Source organism: Poeciliopsis prolifica, unplaced genomic scaffold, assembly GCF_027474105.1.
Source record: "Poeciliopsis prolifica strain line A6 unplaced genomic scaffold, Auburn_PproV2 SCAFFOLD017, whole genome shotgun sequence".
NCBI lineage: Eukaryota > Metazoa > Chordata > Actinopteri > Cyprinodontiformes > Poeciliidae > Poeciliopsis > Poeciliopsis prolifica.
The window spans coordinates 5838683-5857487 of NW_026562392.1; the positions used below are offsets into that span (position 1 = coordinate 5838683).

Genomic DNA, 18805 nt, shown 5'->3' on the forward strand with positions numbered 1-18805 from the left:
GCTTACTGGAACACTGCGGGTTTTTGTCTGATGATCTCTTTTTTTTTGCCGGTTTTTCTCATCAAACATTCAAACTTATTCGATTCAAAAGTAGCCTGTTAATCCCAAAAGATCTACTGTGACAAGTAGGAAGTGGCGAAGCAGAACAGGATTCAGCTCCAGCCACGCAGCCAGGAAAACGATTCAAAGCAAAAGCAAAGGAGGTGGGTTAGCGGGGGTCGTCCAGGACATTTTGCTTTGATTATGTTTTACCATTTTTTCCTCATGTTTCTCTGCCTCAATCTGTGTTCAGCACCAGTCGGCTTCCTTCCCTGGCCGTGCTGAGGAAAAATTATCACGCTGCCTCCACCGTGCATTACTGTAAGATGGTTTGTCCGAGGCCTTGTGTATATGTATATGTCCCATGTATTTCAAAATGTTCAAATTTGGTCTTAATTGAAAAGGAAGAGTTTCCCACCTGAGCCGTGGTTCGCTGCAGTTCCACCAGAGCTAAAAAATGTTGAAAGGTTTTTAAATATTACAAAACACACTAAAACACCCCAAAAAGATTTTAAAAAAAAGAAAAGAAAAAAAATTCCCTGGTGTTTATGTTCAAGACATAGAAAAGGACTGGAGTTTGAATTCATGTTAACTTTAACTTAAAGGCAAAGACTTAGAATAAAATAGTAAACAAAAAATACAATGAGGAATGCCGAGTGTCTTGTGAAGTTATACTTTGGTATAAGTACAATTTATTGAAATAAATAAATAATTTCAATTTATTTAACTGAAACAATCTTAATCTCGTAACACAACAGCCTCAGATTATAATCAGTAGCAGAACTTTGAAACGATCGTGTGTATTTCGAAAACAAAACTGAGCTGCTCATTTCAGATCTTGATCAACTTTTTTTTTCTTTAAAAACTTTGTTTTTTCTGGTCAAATTGCATCTTTTTTTTGTTGTTGTTTGTTTTCTTTCTAATATTTAGACTATTCTCGTAATGAAACAAAAACGATCATAGCCTGGCCGCAATACTCCGTCGTACAACTCCCAGAAGAGATGATTGAAATAAAAACCACTTTTTGAAAAAAATATTTGAAATCGTTTGTCATTTCACTTTTTGTTATTTATTTTTTTGAAGTAAAGAACGTGAGCAAAAAGAAAAGCAGAAATAAATTTACTCCAATCTGATCTGCTATGGAAAACATCAGAGATTGTACATATCACGCAGCTCTGTCATATAGAGAGCTGATAATACAAATCATAAGGAGTGAACTCTTTTTTTTTTTTTTTAAATCAACATTCGTCAGACTTGTTAGACATCTGTCTGAAATCCCTCTGTGTTTGTGGTCCCAGGAAGATTTGGCTAAGTGGAGTCTAACATCGCCAACAGCTAGTCAGGCCTTCCTCTCCTCCTCCTCCTCCTCTTCCTCCTCTCTACTTTTGACTAACAGATCTCCCAAGTGTTCTAAAAATACCTGGTGAACAGGGCTGCAGCGATGGTGATGAAACTGCCTCTCTGACACTGTCCCACTGCAATCCATCTCTCCACCGCCTGCCAGCCAGCATATGTTTGCAATTGGCTCCCCTCAACAACCCCCATTGCCTCTCAACTCCCCACCCCTCTGCAAACTGGTCCCCAGTTGCCTGTTCGGATACACCCCACCCCACAGCCCCACACGCGCACCCTCTCCACCCATTCCCTTACACGCTAACACACACATATCCACGCGGGCGCATGCACAATTCCCCATCCGCTCCCTCTCGCTGTCTCTCCTTCTCCCTCAGCAAGCGTCCTAGTCTCCAGGTCTGGGCTTTCAAAACCGGTGCGGTTATCAATCACTGAGCCAGCTCTGTCTCGTACACCTACACACACACGCACCCGCATAAACACACACTTCCTCTCTTTCTCAGATTCCCTCTCTCTCTTCTTTCTTTCGTCTCCAGTCTCTCTTGTCTTTCCATCCCTCCGTCTCTCTTCCCGTCTCACTCTTCCAATCCTGTCGTCCTCTGCCTCCTCTTGCACATTTGCCCAAATTTGTTCCACTTAATAAGCCCTCCCCAATGACCTTGCGCTAATTAAGCTGCACTGCGTTGGAAATATGATGGTTAATTAATGATGAGATAAATTCTGTCTGCAGGACTGTCAGAAAAATGATGACACCGTGTTTTACAGGTTTAAATAGAACAAACCTTGTGGCTGTCCTCTCTCAAAGCGAGACGCAGGAGTGTGTGTGTGTGTGTGTGTGTGTGTGTGCGTGTGTGTGTGTGTGTGCGGGCTCGTGTCTGCGTGTGTGCAATGAAAGAAAAGAGGAGGTTATGGTCATTTCCAGAAAGAATTTGCAGGCCATGGTGGCTAATATTTTCACATGTAGGTATGTTTGTTGTTTTTTTTCATTCCTTCTTTCAAAAACAGTGATCAAATCAAACCACTGGGGGTCTCCAAGTTGCTCTGTGAACTTTGACCTTGTATATCAAATCAGCCGTTTGGGCAAATTTCCCCCCAAAATTGAAAGGCTTGAAACAAATAAAAAAAAATTAAAACTAGTTGTTGTGGTTGCATTTCTACACCGACCAGGGCAGACTGAGTCTAGTTTCCCAAACTTCTTTGAAACTAAATGTCATCTTCAAGGTTTGACCTGACAGTCTTTTGTCTGGGAACTTTGATTTCTAGCTGAAGTTTGGCTCCGTTTTTGCTCTTTTTGTTGTTTATATTGATAATCACTCACTTACGGAAATGTCTGCATGAAACTCTTTTCTAATTCATTTTCCTCCTTCTTTCCTTCAGGTAGGAAATGATGAAAGCTAATTCTGAACCTGTGCAGATAATATAAGAAAACTACACAACCCATATCAACATTGAATTAAATTCAGTTTGGTGGAAGTGAAAACATATTTGCAGACTCTAAATTATCTGCAGAAACTCTGAAACTCTGCCCACTTGTGTAGTTTTTTAAGTTTTGTTTTGTAGAACATGTCTACAAAATATTCACAAGAAAATGTGACTTAGGAAGTTACCTGACATACTATTTACTATACTATACTATACATACTATAAAACCAGCCAATTAAGGAGCGGCAGGGTTTCTGCAGGTTTCACCAATTCAAATTTAAGGCTCTTTTTAAACCAGTATCAAAGGAACATACATGTCTCTCCACAAAAATGTATGAACTTGTCCACCCAAGTGGCTATAAATTTGCACTTACCCAGGATAAATGCAAAAAAGCTTCCTTGCTAGCCAGGTGAAGTCTCTGAGTGCAACTTGGCAAAAAAGACGCTTGGGAGAAAAAGACAATACATAGTTGTCTTGTTGGATTCTGTGAAAGACTGCTTGTTTAAATGTTACAAGGTTGGTCCAGGAGTCGCTGGGTGTAGAAATGCAACCAGAACAACTCATCTTTTTGGCTAAATTACAAAATCTTCATTACCAGAGTTGGTAGCAGGTGGTAATATTCATAGAAGCCTGCATCTTCATATTAGATGGCTTTTAACTGTTCTGTCGCCAGGAAAGAGGGATTTAAAAAGCAAAACGTCGCTGCGTTTGGGAAGTCACAAAGGGTGAATATATGTTTTGGGGAGCGGAAAAAACAGAACATTTCCCTGCAACCTGTAGAGAAACGGAGGTTACAGCGTCCAGACCGTGGATGAAACAGACCTGCAGCAGCTGAGGAGACCCCGGATGTGTCGCCACGTAATCCGGAGCAGCAGCTGACAGTAGGAATTTAGCTTCATAAAGTCTGAAAGATTGAAAGGCGTCCGGCCGGACCGCTCGCTGCTATATCTGAAGCCACTTGTCATGTCTAATACAGCATGTTGTCAAAAGTATCAATTTTGGTTGCGGAGAAATGAAATAAAGGGGAAAAAAAGCACGTCTGTTTCTATTTTAGCAGCTCGCTTGACAGATTGAGAGGTGTTTAACGTCTCATTTGGGCTTGTCAGTGTTTCGGGGGGCGGAGGAGGGAAGGGTGCTTCACAACTTCATCTGCTCATCGCAGACATACACACAAACACGCATACACACATTCTGACAGCAGGACTCTGTCTCTGATAGACAGGGCCAAGCGAGCGAGGCTTTCCACATGCGCAGCAAACCCCACACTCACATCCATAGACAGAAATGGGAAAAAGCAACATCATTCATCCTTAATTCAAGAGAGAAAGATGAGGGAGAGAGCGAGATAAAGTTTGACAGAAGGGGGGCGGAGGGCTTGATGTAAGCAAGAGACGGAGACAGACAGCAGACAGCCATTTAACTCATTAGGGAATGAGAGGATTTCATGTCATATTTAGCTGGAAATTTAACTAGCGGGAAATTTGGGTTTGAGAGCTTGCAGAGGCTCTGGCAGAGTTTGCTGCAGTCGTCCTCCAAAATTGTGAGGTCACTTCTTTAGGATAGAAATGCAGAAGAGTTTCATGGGGAAGCACATCGAGGCTCTTTGCGTTTCTTTCAAACACGTCCGTTCTAAGTAAAGCATGACTCTGAATGCAGACAGTGACTAATAAAAAATGTAGCCACGTGCGTTTGATTTACCTTTCTTTACGCTGCCCCACTCCGTGTTTTCCCAGCAGGTGGGTATTGAGGTGTTTCTTCATCACAAAGGCCCATCTACAGAAAAAAAGAGAAGAAGACACAAAACAAAAACACAAATTCAGCACCAGAGTTAACAGAGGAATACAATCAAACTTTACTGCAGGATCAAAGCCAGAGCTTTGTGATAAAAGAGTAAAACAAAAGCGCTCTATTCGCCAAGGTCAAATATGCATACTGCAATTTAGACGAAAGCGATCACTTTCAAAATACGCGAGAAGTGAGTTAAAACGCATTCATTGCTTAGATTCTTTCATTTTTTTCATAAGAAAAAACATTTTAGCAAATATTTACTGCAGCCTGGGATCACCAAGAGCGGTTATAGCAGTCAGTATATAACTATCTATGAGCTTACATCTTTGGGGAATATTTCAATCAGAGTTTTGCAGGTAGGACATGATATGATATCTATGATTAGCCGCGCTTTAATAAAAAAGAAAACAATATTAATGAACTCTTTCAGGTAAAGTATGCAACCCAAACCGACCTGCTGTTAATGAACTTTAGCACAATCTGAAGTTTGAGTCTCTTGACTTCATTTTGGTGGTTTTTGTGTAGCTCTAGTGTTCTACCAACACGCTCGCTCTCACACATGTGCAAGAATTTAAACGCACATGTGTCAACAGAACACGCAATCGCACGCACATAATCAAAACCCAGCAGAGTACCACCGCTCGACAGTCACCGCAATGTCCCAACTTTGTCGAGGGCCCCGAGTTTAGCGTGTCTCCGAAACAGCTTATGAAAACATAATGAACGGATGACAGGAATAACTACTCTGACATCCAAGCTGCTTCGCCAGTGTTTTCATCCCCTGGCCCTTTTCATTTAGCACCCATCACTTCCCATTATTGTGCCACGGAGAGACAATGACCACATCTGAGAGCCGGGGACGGCGTAACGACGAAACATGAAAGCGGGCGAGGGAGTCGAAACGGCAGCTGCGCGGCTGGCACCGTCGCTGCACAAACTCAGTCCCTCCCTTTCCTTCTTTTCTGGATGTTTTTATTACTTTTTTCTCCCCCTCTCCTCCTTCCAAGTCGACCGTCGTTCTATTTTTTAGCTTTTGAAGCTTTCCTTCTCGCTTGGTAGTCGTGTTTTGTGAAGCAAAAGCATAATTATTTCACCATTTATGTCGGCATGTCAGTTTTCGCTTCCCTTTCCCCCTCACCCACTTTCCAACACACAGTGCAGTGTCCTCCACGGCCCCGGAGTCCCGTCCGTCATGGAGGCCCCCGAGGCCGACTCTAACTAACACCATCATATAAATATTCAAACATGTTCCAGTGTTTTGCCTCATTATCATCACTCTAGATCTTCGCAATCCTCTCCTACTCAATCTGTCCACCCATCCAGAGTGATGCCTCGGAGTCAAACCCGGGAGCTAGCGTACGGCTAAGTCTCGTGCGTTCGAGTCAGGGAGACCGGCAAGATCAAAATGCTGGGCTTCGCTTTTGACCGACGCTGTCAACTATAAATAAATATGCAAGCAAAAATAAGATATTTCTGCGGGAGGGGGTGGGGCGAAACACAGTTCATCAATATCATGTCTGAGGGAAAAATGTGAGCCTCTGGAATACTTCACTCGTGCCTGTTTAAGTTGTCGTGTTTAGACATGAAGGGAAAAAAGAGCTTGCAAACATTCCTGTTAATTATGTATTACAGCTGTCCTTCATAAACCTAATTACAGAGTGCTGAAAGGCAACGAGGGCAATTTGCATATGCGCATGAAAGACAAGACATATGCAAAATATGATTTTAATTAGCATTCTTTGATAGCGAGGGGTACAAATCAAACTGGCGTGTTGTAAGATTTTCATCTCGGCTTTTTTTTTTTTTTTTTTTTTTAAAAACAGGATTATTCTCGGAGTGGCACCAACGCAACATGGTTAATGCCCTGTGGAGGCACCTGGCACGCACAGGAGCGGCGATGCGCGTTCGTATGCAGGGACGTGCACAGCGCTAGGCAACCATGCGAAACTGGAAGTGGAGAACGCGCACAAAGGGCAATTACACGTTCACAATTAGTTCTTCACCATGTGATTATCTTAACACACACACACACAAAAATGTGGGCTGCAGACACACAAACACACAAGGGCAGAAAAATGGTTACGAAAAGACATCTACAAGTACCCAATCTCTCATGCACGCACTAACACAGAGAAGGATCCCATATCTAAATGTTAAGGGGCCAAATCCATTTGTTTAAGGCAGTGTGTAATCAGCCCCCTGCCCACGGTGTGTGTGCATCCTCCGCCATCCAGGTCAAGGCCTCAGCTTGTCGTCCCGCTGCCTTGGGCTGCATCATCAGCCCCAACCATCAGCCTTGATGGTTATTGTAACAAAGGGATACTTTAACATGCCATTCATCCATATCAATTCTCTTCCCCCTCATGAATTGAACTAATAAGGCTGTGCCTCTGCCCTCCAGGGATGCTCATAATATCCATTGCGGATATGAAAAGAAAAAAAGAAAAGAAAAAATGAAAAGGCTGAAAGAAAGACGGAGGCTCTGGCGTTCCACGTTCGACTTTCCCCTCAGACTAATCGGCGCGCCACAGCTCGTTAGGTCCGTGACGTGCCGGAGCTTTACCGATAAGCAGGGGAGACACGGCTCAATTACCCACAGTTACCATCTTTCTCTTTCTCTTCCCACCCGCCGCCTGACGATGAAGAGATAACTTGTCAATATTTGATACAAACAACTTCATTTGCCTAATGGGGTTCCTGGATAGGCTCGTCCACAGGTCTGCTGCAGGGCATGAAAGATCTAAGAAGAAAGGCCTCAAGCCAGACTGGGCTTCGGGGAACCTGAACACCACGCCCACAAAGCGGGCGCACGTTCAATGTGGCGTGCCGGGATGGAACAAGGACGTTCAGAGTGTATCTTGCAAAGTTTTGCTACAATTTGTTATGCCGGTTTCTTGAAGTTTCACTGTAATTGTTGTCTGGTAAAAACCATCCCCTTGTTCTGCGCCATTTGCTTCGTACAGAGGGTCTGGCACCTCTGTTATTGAGACACAATTTCTTCCTGGAGGCCAGAACTGAAGTTTTACATTTTACCTACTCGCTAATGTGCCAGTTGGATGCTATGAAGCTTACTGGAAATTGCCTGCGTTGTAAACAACCATCCTCCACTGACAAAAGAAAAGAGCTGAGCTGAACGAAATGGCCGTTTATGCTAACTCAATATTTGGACGGATTCGTTCAGTTCCTTCGCTGCCATTGCTAATGCTACTCTAAAACAGCGCCGAAAATCAGCGTCAACGTTAACAACTTCTCCTTCTGTTCGCTGATTGGGACGATTGATATTCTGCTGGAGAAAGCAAAGACTTGTCTGTGAAGCAACATTAGAATCGAGCAGAACTGCACGGCCAGGTTAATATAATCGTAATCTTTGGCTGTGGGGGACGGGCAGAGCTGCATTACTCTATGCTCCATACTTAATGAGAAAAAACAATCTGAACAGAAGGGGAAACTGTGAACAATGATGTCCATTTTAAGAATTTTAGTTTTGCGATGGCAGCGGAGGAAGCGAACGAAGCCGTTCAGCCGTGTTGCATATAAAAACATCAACATTCATCTGGTTCAGCTCGGCTCTTCTCCCATAGCAGCATGGGGCAATTTCTGGTCACACATTGAACTAACACATTTCGCGTGTCACGGACAAACGTTCCCGAATGCGTAACATTTAAAGTCGCCGATTGATTCCACACCTCCAGGAAGCAATCGTTTCTCAACTGCAGAGAGTCGAGACCTTGTGCACGAAGCAAAGTGTCGTACAAATGCTGGTTTTTATCAGGTTAACATTCTTCTAGTAGTTGGCATTGATTTCTCTATGAAAATTAAAATAAACTGAGTTGTGATGTTTTCATTGTTTACCATCTAAGACACTCCCAAGTTCAAAGTTAAAACACTTATCCAACAAGGTCTCCGGGTAGAAAAGAGGTCCAAAAAGTCATCAGATGCAGGTTTGGCTCTACCGTCAGCGAGTCGAGTTGCCGACAAATCTCAGTAAGGAGGAGCAATTCGGCTGGGGGAAGATGAAAGTGCAGGTGGGTATGAGCTCTGAAGTTATGGGACTACGTTTCAACTCTTTTCGATGAGCGCACCCACACACACACACACACACACACACGCACACACACACACCAACTCCCACAGTGGTCCGCTGGGCCCCAAAAGAAATGAGTGTGTGCGGGCTCATCTAGCCTACTGTGCCAGTCCTAATGACGGCCCCCACCTGCTGCTTTAATGTCACAGCTGGATCGCCCTCCATCCTTCACTGACTCTGACTGCCATCAGCAGCAGGTAGCTCCCCTCCGCATCCTCCCACCTCCATCTCGTCTGCCATCTCACGTTCCTTCATCTCCCCTCACTTCCATCTTCTACCTCTGCTAACTCTCGTCTCGGCTGAGCCTCCTTCCCCATCCATCTCCCTCCACTCCACATCGCCTCTCCGTTTCTACCTCCTTTGGGCCATACCTCCTTTCACTTCCACATCCCATTTCTGTCCATCTTTTCTATCTGTCTATTATCAAATTTTTTAAAACTCCTCCCCTGCCGCCCCCCCCGCTCAATTTGGAGTAACTCCATATTTAGAACAAACTGGGGAAATTTGGGAACTCAGAACAATTTGAAGTTGTAAAAGCACCGAGCCCCTTCACAATTAACTTGACAATTCTCTGTTGCTGTAGGAGACATGCCAGATTTATAAAAGCATGCAGTCGCATACTATATTTAACACTGAAAAGAGAAGGAGGGATGAAGGAAGAGGGGGAGATCCGTGAAATGAAACGGCACATCCCGCAACGTCACCGCTAATTCACTCTTCAGAGCAAACGAAAGTTACTGCCTTCTTGTTTATTTATTTATTTATTTTTTTTATAAAGTCATCCCGGAGAAGGCGGAAAAGCTGGAGGTAAGTTGACACGTCTAATCTGAGAGACGGTGACAGGCAGGTGAATTGACAGAAGAACAGAAACCAACACTTGGCTGACAGCAACCCCGGAGCGCCGAGACAGCTGCCGACGTGTCAGACAGACACACAAACAGACAGGAACATGTAGTCGAAAGAAGACTTTTATTGACAGAAGAGAGCGGCTGCCGCCGCTTCTCTGATGGAGAGGGAAGACGGGCACACGTCGAGACGGAGGAACTCGCGAAAGATGGAGGGGGAGGCGGCGAGGGGATCGAGACCAAGTTTTGGGCTCACTTTGATAGATGTTCAGCAGGCGGGATGGATGGGTTGGAACTGCTGCAGACATGAAGTGGAATTTGCAGGCGCAGAGGCTGATGGAATGACGGAGGACAGGAAATGAATGGCGTTTCCACATGCGGAATTTCTCTTGGCCGTTGAAGTTTTGTGAATTTTGTCTCTGCATTGATAATCTTTGACATGCAAGTACAGGATGACTGTCGCGTGGAATTAGAAGGGAATAATTGGCTCTTTAAAATGAACTATTTCTAATAAGAATATAAAAAGTGTAGCATGTCTTCATATTCAGCACACGGTTGTCCTGTCTTCATTTTGCGGTTAGTTTAGGGGGGGGGGGAAATGCATGTTAATAAACAAAGAAAATATATTTGCACATTTTCACATATACGCAAATGTTCACAATAAATATACATACAGACCACCCTTCCCGCATGGCTTCCCTGCTTAGCTCCTGCAGACTAGCCAGTGGCAATTAGCAAACCTCTGGTGGAACTGCGCATATGCTGAGCTCATTGTAGCAGCTACATCTCAGTGCAATGCTGGTGAAAATGTTGTTTTAAGGGTCATGTTGTAATGACTTTCTAAAGGTGACGTTTCAGAAAGAGCAGGACATTTTAAATGGACAGAGGCCCTATTTCAAGGTGTTAAATCACAAAGTCAAATTTCTTTTACATACCATATTTGATATGTACACACAACTAGAGGTAATGCTTACTTTATTGTGCTATAAAAATGACACTATGTGCTAGAAAATACATAATGCTGCCTCTTTAGAGTGCTTGTCTTCTAAGGGGGAAAACTCTGAGCTGGGGGACTCTGAGGTGTTGTCACTTTGTTTGACCGAAGCAGGAAACGACGGCGCGTCAATACCGCTCGGACTCTAGGGGGATCCACTTATGCAAACATCCCGTAACCTTAACGGACATTTTGGAGGAAAATAAATGAATAAAGCATCTGAATTGATTGTGTTTTCGAGCAGCAGCCGGAGGAAAGCGAAGCACTCGATCTATTCTGAGATGATCTTGATAAAAATAAAAGGGGATTCAAAGTGGCTCTCTGACGACTGATCAACGTCAAGGCTCTCAGTGAAACAGACACCTCTCACTTGTGACGCCGTCGCTCGTGTGTGTGTGTGTGTGTGCATGTCCTCTAGTCTTAGAGGAGGTACATAAAAAGCTCACTTTGCCTCTCCGAAGGGGTTTTTGGATCATCTGCTGAGGCAGGTGATGGGGCTTGACGGATTGATTGAGGCGAAGTTCTCATCGACGGTGGCAGCGCCCCATAGAGTTTCCCGGCTCCAGTGCACACTGTTCCATTAAAGGATCATTTAGGGGAGGGAGGGGCGGCTGGGTTCCACCTGCACTTATGCAGAGCACACCCTAATGCGAGATGAAACACACATTTTCAGGCTACAGGAAGGGAGACGGCGAGAAGAAAAGGAATCTGTCCCCTTCCCGACAGCGCATTCCCATCTTCATGAGGGAACAGCGATTGATGAAGTAATCCATTATTGATATCATCATCGTTATGAGCCGATGGCAGTTTCAGCATCACAACCCCCCCAACCCCCCATCCTTCTCCACACACGCCCCCAGCTCCGAGCGTCAGAGCCCTGTTTGCATATTATGCTCCTCAGCTTCATTATATTTTCTAATTAACTGCTTTAATTTGGGGTCTGAATCCTAAGTGAGAGGAGAAACTTGAAAATGCTGAACAAGAAAGAATAATACTGTATTTTGTGTCAAGATGAAAAGAGGTGTTGGGTGGAAAAAAAATGGAAGAAATGGGGAGAAGGATGGGGGGGGTGAGGGGTTACAAAAGCAGCTAAAGCACTTTTCAAAATAGATTTCCAAAAGCTGGCATATTGTGTGGTATCAGCACAAACATGATCTACTTTTATAGATTAAACAAGCTGGAGAGAAGGAAGTGCTGTGAAGACGGAGCACGTCCCGAGAAACATTTCCAGTGAAATACATAACAAGGGGAAATGATGCCATGTTCCGAAGGAGGTGAAAAAGTCGTTTTTACACAACAAAACAAAAATGAATCAAAAATGCCCCGTGTTAAGGGCTGTTAGCTTCTGCCGCTAATGCATCTTTCTTTCTCTCTTTCATTCCTCTCCTCCGTTCCCCTCCTCTCTCTCTGCAGTGCAGTTAAAGATATGAAAAATATATGTGCCTTTCCTTTTTTCCTGCCTCCCCCAACTCCCTCCACCACCTCCCTTCCTTCTCCTCCTCTCCTCCACTGCGCCGTGTTAAATCATTAAAGAGAAGTCCTGCTCATTATCTCTCTAAACAAAACTTCTCTTAAACCAAATAAATCACCTTGCGCCGCGCAGCTAACAGCCGTGAAGGGATAAATTACAAAGCGCCTCACTGGCAGCGCTGGTATTTTAAAAAGCTTGCTGCACAATTTCTATGATGTGCAGTAATTTGTAATGCAGGTTCGCCTTATGCTCGGTTCGCTCGGCCTCTTCAGGTGTGTGCGGCGCACGCCCAGGGAGAGGAGAGGTGAAAAATGTGCCGTTCTGTGCGCTTTCAGTGTTATCGGGCCGAATTAGTTTAACGATATTTTCATAAAGTGGAGGAAAATTCGCCAGAACCCGCAAAAATAGAGAGAGGGGGGAAAAAGAAAAAAGCGCATGCTGTCACGAGAGGGATTTGGTGCCGTCTTTGAAAAGGAGCTGTTTACTTTTTTGTTTGTTTGTTTGTTTGTTTGTTTTTGGGGGGATTGAAGGACAGGGCTTCGGATGAACACTGCTCCCAGGGGCGAGCGGTTTGCGGGGATGTGAAACAGAAAAACATTTAATCATTCATGATTTATAAAAGAGTTCTTCGGCATCGCGGGATGCAAATAAAGGACATCTCGACGCGCTCCGTTTGAGAAGCCTCTCTAATGTGAAGTACTGACGCTGTTGAAGGAGCCTTCGTGAAAATCTTGCAGTGTGAGAAGGACTGACTTCACATGAACACAAACAACAAAAATCCAAACAACACTGTCAATCAGAATATCCGGACATTAATCTCTGTGGTCCAAGATCACCGGCTAACTATTCCGGAGCCAAACTGCTGAAAAAAAAAACACTTTTTCCTGATTTCACTCAACAGTCTCATAAACTAATAGCAGCATATCATTTATCAATGCATCAACATGTTATGTTCTTGGAAAAAGATAAACGATTTGATAGAAATCTAAAAGGTAAAAGCTTCATCCTGTTTACTATTTCCAATCAATCAGAATGTATTTCCAAGTTTTGAGCAGTGGGCGTTCTAACGACTGGCCTATTTCTTTAAACACTAAATGACAGCAAAACTCACCAGACTCTCGTCCTGTTCACATTTAACAAGCCCACAACAGTAATTAGTGATTGACGATATGAGCTCGAGGTTAAGGCTCCGCGGGGCCACGACAGGAGGTGTGATCTACAGAAAGCAGACATTTATGAGGTTTTTCAAAACAATAATTTATGTTCTCTTCATCCTTCTGAAATACGGCTCCTCCGCCCTTTACCTGGTTGTAAGATTATTCTTAAAGAATTATGTATTTTTCCAGACACGTAATACCAGACATAGCTGAGAAGAAATTTGACTTTGCAGTCTGTTGCCATAAAATTGGCCTCTGTCGCTTTAAGAAGCTCCTATTCTTTCCAACACTCTGTCTTCAGCACGTCGTCAGAAAACTGCAAAGCCTTTATATTGTCTAAATTGTCTTAGACAGAGAAGCAGTTAGTATGATGAGATCAGCAGACTTCACCAGGTGTTTGCTAATTTCTGCTGAAGTATTAACAAATGGCTAATACTAGCAATTTATAAAAATAACCAAAATTCATATTAGCTGTTCAATTTGGGATCTCTTGTAAAGCTCCATATTTTAAAGTTGATATTGCTGACTTAAAGGCGTTCTGATCATGTTTCAGAGTTTGAAAATGGAAAATCCAACCTCCAAACAGAATGCATCAATTAATCAAATTGAACATTATCAATCAAACAAACAGGTCACCAATCCCTATAACAGGCAGAAGCAAAACGTAGGCTCAAATTTCTCTTCACTCCTAAACACGTTCAGGGAACATAACCTTTCACTGTAATAAAGGTTTTTTTTTCCCCCAATAATAAAACTGTTCAGGTTTCAGTTCAACGACAGCGATACCGCCGCTCATTTATTGAGATGGAGATGACGCCTGGTTAGCACCTAATTTACAGTTATCAACTCAAACTTTGACCACTTTTTTTCCGCACGACCACTGCCATTACACCCTGCTTCATTAGAACAGGAAAGCACCCCAGAAGGGCCTTCTGCCCTGTTAGGGAGCCTAATTGAGGGGAAAGACACCAGGCAGCCCTTGCAACCTCTGCACCCTTCTGAGTCCCGTCATGAGTTGTGATGAGCCTGCCGCCACGCCCTCCAACTTCTCCAGCCTTCCCCCCCCAACGAACAGATTAAACTGCATGTAACACGGGCGCACTTGGGTCCATTTACAGCAGAAACACCTGACCGCGGATCCAGCCTCGCCCCCTACCCCTCCTGGGGAATAAAAGCAAGGCAGTACCCCACTGCCCACCTCCATAATCCAATAAAATAAAAGAACAACATGATTTATTCAGACTGTGTACTACATAATCCTCTGAGAACAAATTAAATGTATAAAATAGACTGTAAAGAAAACAAAACTGTTAAATAAGAGACGATCAGAATTAATAATATACACTAAAATAGATTTAAAAATCCCAAAGCTGAAGGACTTTAAGTGCCTAATTCACCGCAGACGCATTAGAGAGTGCTGGCAAGCCATACGTACACACGAAACTCTGAAGCAAAACTGCTCTTTCCCCAATGAAGGCAGTAGAAATGTTATCCACGAAAAATCAAAGACAACCAGGTCAGCGCGATCAGACTTGAGTGATCTGAGGATGCCAAGAATCAGTGAGGAGGAGAGAGAAGTGGGGGCGGGGGGAGCTGGAAAAACAAAGACGGAAGACAGCCTCTAATTTCAATCGGTGTTGTTTCGGAGAGTGGTCTCGCACATTAAAAAGAACTGAAGCAACATGACAAGCGAGAGTTGGATTTCTCCCACCATAGTTTTGCAAAAGCAGATAATCCATAAAACATAAGGCCTCCGTATTGACGTTTTTCCTCAGCCGGCTGAGTGAAGGGCGCAGCTGGGATGTCAGGCCCGTCTGTCGGCCCGGGCTACCACTCTCATTATCTCCCCGCCTTTGTGAAGGGCGGCTAAGGTCACACTCTAAAGGAGCAAAATAAACTGCAAAGGCACTAATCTAATATTCCGCTGTGCTATCAAAGGATGACTTATTAGGCTCAAAGAAAACAAGACGTGTTGAAAGGAGATGAATTTTCGGTGCAGGAAGTGGAAGTTCACATTTTCTTGGAGTGAAACATTCCTCCACAAACGTGACATCTGTCACATTCTCCGGTTGAGGCAGCCTAATTTCGGAGTCTCCAATGGACACTTTGGAGAGCGAGTGAGAGCAAAAAAAATTGGAATTAACACAAGTCACTGTCCATGTGTTACTGTAGCTGCTGATGCCTCCTACTCAAAGCCATCGCACTTCTACATTTCGAAAAAATATGTGCACACACACGCGCACACACAAAAGATGTCTTTGTTTGCCTATTGCTGCCGTTGTCTTGACACCCACCATCTGCTGCCCTGGCAGCGCAAAAGAGTGAAGAGAAGAGTTTCTCTCCTGTAAACTCACCGGACACCACAACCCCACGCCGCCCCCAAATCCGTCAGTTGTGAGGCTTCGTTCCAGTGCTCGGCCCTCTTCCCCGCTGTTTGACACTTTGGCTAACGCTACAGGTTAAATCAACTCTCATCGACAAGCAAGACATGTCGGGTACGTCTTTCTGGCGTTGTGCATGGTGTCAAGCAAATACAAAGACTTCGCCATAAAGGCCCTTCTCAACGTTCTTTGAAAACCAGAGCTAGCTCTCATTCAGTCACGTCTTATTAATGCGTCACGGAATCGGAAGGTGGCTAAAATCGGAAAGGTCTTCAGTCAACATCCGCAGATATGAAATGCGTAACGGAGAGCAAGCACTCAAAAAGTAAATTATGAAATAAATAAATAAGTAAATAAAGTGTGTTATGCAGATGAGGGTGACGAAGCCTTCATCTCGGCCTATTCCTCAACGCGCTGCCCATTCATCACCTGCACATGCAAACCGCCAGCTCTGGTCCTTAGCATATTCGCATATTCTAATGAAGGCTCGCATGCAAATGACAACGACCTTTTCGGGTCTTTTTTTCTTTTCCTCTCCACACCCCTTTCCTTTTTTTTTTTTTTTTTTTTTTTACAACTTTACATTAACAGGAGGGGAGTGTTGAGCAGTGGCTGTAATGGCTATTAGAGCGACAGGCTGAGTACGTGACGTTGTGATCTAGACTCAGGGACGCTGTAATTAGGCTAATCTATTACCAGACGGTGCCTGTCAGAGAGCTTTATGGCAAAGGACAGACTTGTCAGACACTTTATTTATTAAAAATGGCCGCAGAACTTTTTTTTTTTTTTTTTTTTGTCTTAAAGAGATGGTCAACTAGAGGTACGGGAGAAAGTACTCGTAAACTGACTTGAGCTCTAGAAAGTACTAGAACCCATAGGAACTAGTTCTGCCCCTTGACCTCTGAGGTGTTACAAGGGACTGTTCCAAAAGTATTAAGATAGAGTATTAATATGCATTGAACATTTCCACATCTTGTAACATTCTAATACCTGTACTGATGATATTCTCCTCCCTCCATATGCTTTAGTCTAAACCATAGGTGTCAAACTCTGGCCCGCGGGCCAAATTTGGCCCGCAGTGTTATTATATTTGGCCCGCGAGGCAATTTTAAATTAATATTAATCTTTTACGTGAGAAAGGAGGCATTAAATGTTTATTTAAATTTTATTTAATATATTTAATATTTTATTTCATATATTAAATATGTTTTATTTAATATAATATGTTTTATTATTATATTAAACTCAATTTTGCACACCTGCACTTTTAAGTTAGATAAGCTTTGCTTGTTCAATATTTATTGTTATATTAGAACTTGTTTGGGTCCATATTAAAAGATTCATTTGTTCAACCTTGGCCCGCGACTTTGTTCAATTTAAAGTTTTGGCCCACTGTGTATTTGAGTTTGACAACCCTGGTCTAAACTATTCCATTTTACCTTTGTGTATGTTCAGCGACACCGTCTTGCTGAAAGGTACTTTAAAGTATCTTCTTCCAGGACTGTCCTTCATTTAGCTCCATCCATCTCTCCATTATATCTAACTATCTTTTGTGGCCTTGCTGAAGAAAAGTCTTCCCATAGCTTGCTGCAACCACCGTCATGGTTGCAGCAAGCTATGCATCTAGGGTGATGGGTTCTAGCAAACTAGAGCAAGGACTGCTTATAGCTTTTGGTGAACCATGACTTTCTTTTTACCACTGCTATAAAGGCTTGATTTGTACAGTGGCAAAGTTGATTGCACTGTTGACTGGGTTTGAATCCCGGTTCAAGCTCTTTCTGCATGGAGTTTGCATGGTCTTCCTGTGCATGCATGGGTTCTCTCTGAATACGCCGGCTCTACCCACAGTCCAAAACAATGACTGTCAGGTTGATTGGTCTGTCTAAATTTTCCTTAGGTCCAAATGTGTGTGTGTGTGTGTGTGTGTATATGTACATGATTGTTTTTCTTGTCTGTCTCTGTGTTGCCCTGCAACAGACTGGCGACCTGTCCAGGGCGTAACCTGCTTCCCATCTGTTGACTATTGGAGATGGGTACCAGTACCTACTGCAACCCCTCTCAGGACAGGCGTGTAAGGTAATGGATGGACAGATAATTAATACTTGTCGTATCTATAAGTATTAAGAATATAGATTCAAAAAGCTGCCAAACTGTTTCAGACAATCTTAATAAAGTTGATTACCATTCATGTTTCTGGATCTTCATTCAAAACCAAACATTCTCCCTCTGCTTGACATTTAAATCAGGCTAAACTTTTCCAATTTTATGAGTTAAGACCACAAAAGGGACCAAATAATAATAGTTTACTTGCTCACATTCTGAAGTTTGCATACTTTTTATGAAAATGTGATGGTATTGCAAATTATTTGAGTCACGTTTACAGGTTGACTAATCTCACTTTTTCAGCTCTACTCATAACTTTTCCAATTCTTTGTGATGCTCCTTCCAAATTTTGGGCTTAATTATTAATTTGTAAGACCTATTTGTGGCCCAGCTTCACATATTTTCATATTTGCTAATAATGATTCCTACTGATGGGACCTATTGAAGTGCAACAGTCCCTTCTGCAACATAGCACCGACACATGACGCTGCCACAGTTGAACCTCGCAGTTAAGTTCGTGTTCTCGGGGTTTGAGAGCATTTCCCGTTTTCCTCAAAATGAAACATTGTCCATTACACTTCAGTTCTAGTTTCACTAGACCACAGGACATTTTTCAAACATGTCTTTAGCCCCAAGTGAATTATTAAACTACATTTTGCCGTTTGTGTTGCTTTGTCCAGTAATGGCTCCTACCTCCCTGAGTGATGTTTCAGCTCATGTGAGGACCACTTTCACTGTAGATAATTGCACTCTAGTGTCAGACAGTCAATTCACAAGGTCTTTTGCTTTAGTTCTAGGTTTGGTAAGCAGATTTCACATAACAGACAGGATATGACAATTTAAATAGATAAATTCAACTCCTCCTCGCATTTGCGGATTGCACGCAAGTATGCACCAGACTTATGGAGGACCTGAATTGTCTTCCTGATATCTTACCTGATTTCTTTTCATTTTTCAAGGCTATCACGCAAGGAAGTTGTGTGCTTGAGGTCTCGCCTTAGAATATGTCAAAAAGTGTGCCTTCATTTAACTTAAATGTCAATTTAGAAGCTTACAAAGTAATGCCATCATCATCTGGACTTTCCTAGATTATTTAAAGTAATATTTCTGTGACAAGAAAAGTCGATTTTGAAGAAAGTAATAAAAGATTATCTCATTATTCTTGAC

At 43.1% G+C, this 18805-nt stretch overlaps 1 protein-coding gene across 1 annotated transcript in view; it reads right to left on the reverse strand.

Annotated features, from left to right (window-relative positions):
* The window catches only part of znf407 (zinc finger protein 407), a 179549-nt gene that overhangs the window by 95397 nt on the left and 65347 nt on the right, over positions 1-18805 (reverse strand). Inside the window, exon 5 of the mRNA XM_055042037.1 lies at positions 4514-4588. Coding sequence (XP_054898012.1) covers positions 4514-4588 — 75 coding nt within the window. The remainder of the gene's footprint in view (positions 1-4513; positions 4589-18805) is intronic.